This window comes from Abramis brama (genome assembly GCF_963993115.1).
Source record: "Abramis brama genome assembly, chromosome: 21".
NCBI lineage: Eukaryota > Metazoa > Chordata > Actinopteri > Cypriniformes > Leuciscidae > Abramis > Abramis brama.
The window spans coordinates 14,418,986-14,426,918 of record NC_139983.1 but is presented as its reverse complement, the minus strand read 5'-3'; the positions used below and the strand labels follow the sequence as shown (position 1 = coordinate 14,426,918).

At 36.3% G+C, this 7,933-nt stretch overlaps 1 protein-coding gene across 1 annotated transcript in view; it reads right to left on the bottom strand.

Annotated features, from left to right (window-relative positions):
- Positions 1-466: 466 nt before the first annotated feature.
- The window catches only part of syne3 (spectrin repeat containing, nuclear envelope family member 3), a 29,303-nt gene continuing 21,836 nt past the window's right edge, over positions 467-7,933 (bottom strand). Inside the window, exons 17-18 of the mRNA XM_084097820.1 lie at positions 7,527-7,568; positions 467-2,774 (exon numbers count right to left, since the gene is read on the bottom strand). Of these exons, the coding sequence (XP_083953946.1) occupies positions 2,583-2,774; positions 7,527-7,568 (234 nt within the window). The 3' untranslated portion in view covers positions 467-2,582. The remainder of the gene's footprint in view (positions 2,775-7,526; positions 7,569-7,933) is intronic.

Genomic DNA, 7,933 nt, shown 5'->3' with positions numbered 1-7,933 from the left:
CCTTTAGCTGGTGACCTAAATTAAATGTAAATGGAATAGGCAGAGAACCACACACTGTTACTTAGGCAACCCAGAAATGACAAATCCATGCAAATAAACACTCAAATGCGTATTTCTGTAACCATAGCTTTTCTAGAACTAAAATGTACTGTAAAACCTTCCTATAGCTTTGAAGCAAATCAAATCATACATAGATCGTCAAGTAACCTCGGGCTGACCTCAGGACCTTACATGGCCGCTATATAGCCGGAGAAGACCTAGCTGTGCGCTATTGCGTGATGTTTAGTCACACCTGCAGGCTGGTTTTGTGTTTCGTTATCATCGCACATCTTGTCAGACCAGTTCAGCTTTGGTTTAATGCCGAATGCAGGCAAATAGATAGGTTTCCTGCTAAAAGAGGATCACTGACTCACACATTTATCTATTCAATCTCAAGTCCATAGCAACAAAAGAGACACAAACAGCATTGAAAATGCACTGCATGTTTATTGCCTGGAGTAAAATACAAAAATACTGGTTATATATATATATTTTTTACTTTATATATTTATCAGTTTAAAGATACATTATACGAGTTTCATTCAAAATACAGTAATACAATAAATGTTTAACTTGTATTTTGTTAATACATTGTCTTACAACCCTTCATGCATTTGAAGTCTAAATGTTGTAATTTCTACATGCTTCCAATTTTGTTAGCTGTCTTTGAGAATAATTTCCAGTATTTTCTTCGCAAATCAAAGATTTCTCCAATGAGAAAATTCTTCCATGCACACAGTGCTGTAAACTAGCTCTATTAGCAAACGTTTAATGATCTTGAAACACAGTTGAACCATTTAACCAAATTTTGTACAGTTTAGCATTTGCAGCCTAATGAATCGCACAGTATCATTGATGAAACCTGTATACATTAAAGGGCTTGCATTGGCATAAAACGAGATTAAATACAAACAATAAAGCAGTGCAATAAATTGAAGTGATGAGCTTCAATATTACGGTTTCTTTTCAGAAAATGCAGCATATTTTATGTTAAGTCTCTTTCAGACTATCACACTCCTATTAATATATTTAACATTACATAGTGCATCACATATTAATGGATATTACTGTTTTAGCATAGCAGAGATATGCAGAGAGGTCTGAATATGATTTTAAAATGGCATTTTGCTACAGGATAAAAGCAGTTCAGTGCGTTGTGCGTTTGTGTAATACTACTTAAAGCTGAAAAGCCATGCAATTAGCCTCTAAATAATGTGTCTCACACTGCAAAAAGCCAGCTTTGAAAGACAAAGAAGCCTTCGTTCTGGACCAAAAAAAAAATAATCAAGGCATTCCTTTCATCAAACCATGACCTTAAAGAAGCCGTCTTAAAAAAGAATAACTGAACTTAACTTTTGATGGTTTTGGGCCCTTCTGAGACCCAGCTGAGACCAAAAAAAAAAAAAAAGACCAAGAAGGTCAGAGTTCCAAAATTGTTCAAAAAAGCTGAGCTATTTTTACTGCATAAAATATGCCAGAAAAACACACATACAATAACCTATAACAACAATCAGAGGCAAGCCAATGCCAAAACTCAGTCAAGTCCAACAATGTGATTCTGCAATCTCAATTTCCAAAAACCGTTAAAGGAAAAATGTCAATTACATGAACGCATGAGCATAGCACCTTTGCTTTGGAGTGATAGAGGAATGTCTGTGTTGATTTTGATCATTTCCTCTTCTAAAGCTCACCAATATATGAAGAACACTTAAAACTGAGCTTAGTTTTGAAATATTTACATGGTAGTCATGGTAGACTCAATAACATTAGAATCAATACCCGCAACACAGTGATAAGATAAATCAGATTATTAAACACAGTTTAGTTTCTGAGTGGCCTGAGTAAAATAGCAAACAACAGAATTTAAACAAGACGTATGAATAAAAACATGCACAATTCTGTTTAAATATAAGACATACCACAGTAAAATTATTTAAAGGGATAATTCACCCAAAAATGAAAATTCTGCCATCATTTACTCACCCTCAAGATATTTTGAACAAATGTTTTTATCCATTTAATGAACGCCACTGGGGTCCAAAACAACATGATTGGACCCTATTGACTTTAATTGCATTGACAGTCTCAAAAATATCTGACAAAAGAAAGGAAGTCAAACAGGTTTGGACATGAGGGTGAGTAAATGATGACAGAATTTTCTTTTTTTGTGTGCAAACTATCCCTTTAACATTTAGAAACTAGCAATAACATGCTCCTGAGTAGATGTCTTTAAGGGAGTTTTGCTCTTTGTAAAGGCTGCATTGGTTTCTCTAAAGCCTGTAGAGAAATGAACAGCTTGAATCATGTTGAGCAGGTTGTGAGCATCTATGCCATCCACCCACTCACACTTTCACTCTCACTCTCTCACACACAAACACAGTTTCTGATCTGCTGCGTCCACTTGTGGGTGTATGGTGAAGCAGCTGAGAACTAAAAATAAAATGACTTAAAACGTTAACAGAACATTGATAAAAAATAGAAGTATTTGTTACATAAACATGTAGATTGGCGCATTTAAAAAAGCTGCTTTGGACTGTCGACGCTTAAGTGGGCGGAGGTCCGTCGTAGCGGAGCATGATGTTGAAGGAGCGGGCGAAGTTGTTGGACAGTGAACAGCTGGTGCCCTCATCCATCATGGGCAGCAGGAAGGCCAGCAGAAGAAGAGCCAACAGCAGGAGCTGGAGAGGAAGAGCCACGCGACACACGCGGTACAAGAATCCGAGACGGCTGTTCGTCTGCAAAACACACATCCACAGATGCCGTTACATGCTGAATGGCTATATCACAAAACCTAGTGAGTTTCTACAGGTGCGTTCAAATGGAACTACAGTGTCCAACTGTTTATCACACTAATTTCACTGTCTTTACTGCTCAACTTTGCTATAGCAAATCGCTAACTCTCATTGAAAATGAATGACAACACTGTCAGTGTGAATTACACATAAGGCAACATCTTGACCTGTGACACATTTTTGTAAGTGAATGATTTCAAATGAGTGATTGATGAAAAGCTTAATTAGTTAAATCATACAAATTTAAAATAAATACATTTTTAAATCAAAATACAACAAAAGGGAAAAATACAAAAGGGAAATATTGAAAAGATTTTTTTACATGTGAACTTTAACCGACATCAAAGAACATGTTAAATTATTGAAATATTTTAAATCTCAGGGGGTACTTCAAGAAAATATAGGACAAAAGGGGTTCGCTGACAAAAAAAGTTTGGTAATCACTGCTCTCATGAAAAATAAATGAGATACAAAAAATACATAAGACAATTTTTTTTATTACATGCAAGAATTTTCTACTGATGCTTTTCAGTTAAAAAAAAAAAAAAAAAAAAAAACCTTTCCCTTCCTATACAAAACCTTCACCTTAACTGGTTGCAGTGCATTCTAGGATTGCATTATTTAAGAAAGATTTTTTTTAAATGTTACTTTAAAACTATATATTTATTGCATTTTGGACATGCAAGGCCAACACCTATTTACTCGAATAGGGAAAAACTGAAATTTCAAAACCTGATGGCCGAACTTGCATTTAAATAACATGCATAACAAACCGGCAATAAAATCTGACATTAACTGTTCTATAAATGTTGTTTCTTATCCTCAAATTGCATTAAAACTGGTATATTTCTGTTTGGTCCAGCCAATGCAGATCCAAGCGCACATCTCAGAAAAATGTAGTCTTTGGTGCCTTATGATACCTAAAAATGTTGCCAAGGTAGGTAGGGTTACTCACAACTAGGGTTTATCACAGAAATATGTACACAAGATGAGCTCAAATTCTGAGTGTAAAGATACTTCTCTGAGTTTTAGAAGTTATTATAAATAGCCAGCTCATAAAAAAGTACCATTACTCTTATAAGCTATTGGACTTATACTTTTCTCCTGGTGGATGATGAAAGGGCAGAACAAATCCCTCATAAATCTCATATAATTCCTCAAAGTCGTCAGATTACAAAAAAGAAAACTCCTTGATAAAAAGATAGATCTTGGCTTGTGACCTGACATCTCTCATTCGACATACGTCTGATAAAAACATCACAATGACTGAAGCTTCTTGCCTCGATGACTCACTGGGTGCCAAAAAAACTAATTCACACGGACAAATGTTTACCTGGTAAAATGCACAGGGAAGTTTTTCAAGCTCCTGTGGAATTGTGGGAGTGAATATCCACCTACAGCAGCTCAACAACCACCATCGCTCTGAGCGCCGGACTGTGAGATATCTGAACTTAATACTACCCTTTCTATTTAACGCCTCTGTAGCAAAGCTGAGGAACATGGGAACTTTTACTTTGTGTTTGAGAGAGAGTGCAGAAGTACGAGGAAGTGAGGAGGAGGAAATGTGGGTGGATGAAATGCAGAAATCTCTTTCCACTCTTTCTCTCTCTTGTCAGCCTCTATTGAGGAAAATGTAATTACACTGGAAGGTAATTACAGCAGTGCTCAGGCCTGGCGTAATGTCCTTACATCATCCAATCATCATATCGTTCTGGCTTGATAATTATACAATAGGAAAATATACTTTATCACAACAAATAACTATATATTCTATGTGAGGAGCCTGTAATTAGTGGCAGAAAGATTACCTCACTGACAACTGAAGTGTCATCTTCAAAAGATGATTGTATTTGGTCAGTGACGGAGACAATCAGTGTGTATTTACCCTGCACGATAATGACAGCAGAAGGTGATGACGGTTTCCATGACAGAGTCAGACGCTGAGGTTCAGGTGAGCAACATTTGCTTGTGTGGTAGGGGTGTACTACATATTTGTAAAATTAAATAGATGATTGGTTGCTTGAAAGATTAGTAAACTAATTGGACATAAAGAACTCATATTATATACATATAATACTGCTTAAAAAGGAATCTTAAAAGACGTGGTGATCAATATGCGTTGTAAAAAGCACTTTTATACCTATATATTAGGGATGTAAACGGTTAATCGATTATCGATTAATTGTCGACAAGAATTTACTTGATTAAATTAAATTAATTGTCGGCTAATTGAACATTGCGAATGTGACACGAGATTCTCGCGGGCGGCGAGAGACCCGACACAAACCTGAGGCAGCAAAAAAGAAACCAAACATCAGGCGGTCAAAACAGAGTGGAGTGTGGGAGCATTTCAAATTTGAGGCGAAGGAGGACGAAAAGTGCCACCATTGCGCATATGCTTCAGTTATTGTGTGTGAGAGAGATCTCAGGACTGGTGGCAGCATACTGGCTTTAAATATTGGCTTTAACGAGGAGCAGTGGGTCCGAAATTTTGTTGTGTACAACAATATGTTGTGTCAACGTTTGTCCACATTCCTCTCCTACGACAACACAACGTTTCGTCGGGTCATCCGTCCCTTGGCAGATGCGCGTGGGTTTCTCTCGTCATTAAACCGCGGAGACGTTTCCTAATGCCTCAGAAAATCCGACCTGCCTGTTTACATGACAGTCGCATTGGCACATATCCGATTTATTTCCACATATGAATAAGGCCTGAAACCGATCTCGATATATCCGAATGCATGCGTTTTTTTCCTGTTTACACAGTCATAGAACACATCGGAACTGTGTCACATGTGAGCAGAAAATCGGAATTTGGTCACATTTCACTGACAGTGTAAACGAGGGACGCCCTCTAATTTTACTGTCACCTTCCTCAGGGATGATTTAAGTTGTGTTCAGTTCTATATTTGAAGTTTCCAGGTCTAGTAATCTTACTGTTACCTTTCTCAGACCAAGGGGGATTATAAGTGCTGCTGCTGCTAATGTTTCAAGTTTTTCATTCAAGTAGTTTACCAGATAGATTATTATATGTAGGCTTAATATTGTAGGCTAAGCCTACCCATGTAGATTTTTATTTAAAATTTATTTTATGTTGCTTAATGTTTCACATGCAACAGGTGAGCCAGTGCACAATTATTTTTTATGTATTTTTATTTTCTGTGCATAATTTATTTTTTTAAACTACATAAATGCCATTATCTGTACCGTATCCCAACTGTTACAATAAAACATCAATTGAGCAATATAACATGCATTTTTATTCAGAAGCCTATAAGCAATATTTTGCTTTTTATGTTAAAGACACTATTGATACCGTGAGAAATTTTTCTCAGGAAAATAGCCGCTTATCAGTTAATCGTTAATCGATCGATAAGGTCAATCAATTAATGATTAATGAATTAATCGATAATTTGCATCCCTACTATATAGTATTTCCATCCCCCAATATAAATTAAATATAAATGTAATTTATAGAAAATATTTCAATAAAAATACATAAATCAATTAGCCAACTGACCACTGACTAAACCACATCACTCTAATAACACTCAGTAAATGATAATGAAGCATCCAGAAACAAACAAACAAAACCCTCCTAATTAATTGGCTTTATGTTTGGATGCCCCATTTCATAACGATTCAAAAAAGTTTTTTGTGTATGTGCATATTTTGCAGAACTAGTTCAACCAAAGCATCTGTGAATAGCCTTGATAATTGGAAGGTAATGCTGCATGTGCAAAACAACATTTCTATCTCCATCCACTAATATCTGCTTATGTAAATAAAGCAGGCCTATCAGAGCAGCCTTTCATATGCAGTCAGCAGGGCACCTGCGTCTCTTCTCAAGAAGACATGACCGCTCATGAACAGATGGCCAGAGAGTGGGAAAAGAGGTGCTGAAAAAGGTGTGAACACGATAAATTTGAGAAATTACTCAGAAAGATTAACACACTCCCCAGAGAGATGCAGTGGAGCAACTGCCTTGATGTTTCTAAGCGGCCCACAGAGCCAAAAAATAGCATTTGTCTTTGGGGGCTAAGACAGTGCTTTGGTTCAGGCTTTCAAAATGCTATTCATGTGCCTCTATTTCAAAGACCTACTACTAATCCAGCTGAACAGTCTCCCACTTCACTTCAGAGTGCTTACATACTTTTTAAGTCCACATGAAACGGCATTCACATCCCATTTTACTTCCGTAATGTGACATATTTCAGAGTGAATGATTTGAACTGCTAAATGAGCTGCAATATTTTTCTGTAAAAGCACTTAACTTTGCTGTGAAATGTGCTATAAAAATATATTTTTTTGTCCATCAGAAATTGATTTGGTCATAAAATATGGGTGTTCCACACAAGAATGGAGCCAGAATGGAGTAAAAAAACAATATCTAATAGCCTATGAGGCCAAGGTTTAATACAAAGTGCTAATAAAAATCCATATACCCTCCTCCAATATATTACATTAAATCAATTTGCAGGTATAAATCACCTGACACCGTAACACAGTGACATTGCACTGCAGAAACAAACTTCACCAGCCCCAGTTGTGTCAATAAATAAACACTGCATTCAATTCTGTTCTCACCCTTAAAAGGGAATACTTTCTTTTCAAAGAGTGTTCAAACAAACTTCACTGTCATATCACAAGCCCACTCACAGCATCAAGACCTTGTGTTCAATGAATCAAACCTACCTTTCCAGCTCGGACAAGCTCCTGTTCATGTCCACTGACACCCTGAAACAAACAGAAACATTTTTATTTAGTTAGATCTGGCTACAAGCTGCTGCCCCCTACTGGTGGACACGCGGTACTACACAAACATCTTCACTGGTTAATGGAGAAATCATGTAGTAGATGATATATGACTCTTTCCTGGTATTCATCATATAACAATTTTGTTCACAATTTTTCAAAATGATGGCTTCAGGTTACAACATTTATTCATGGCACAAGCAAAAAATGTAATGAATGTAAAGAAAAATAGGCAGACATAGGTTCCTGAGGAAAAATGAGAAAAAATCTAATTCTATTTTGAAAAATCGAATCTAAATACAAAAAATAGAAATGAATGTAATTTAATATAAAAGGAAAATATTTTT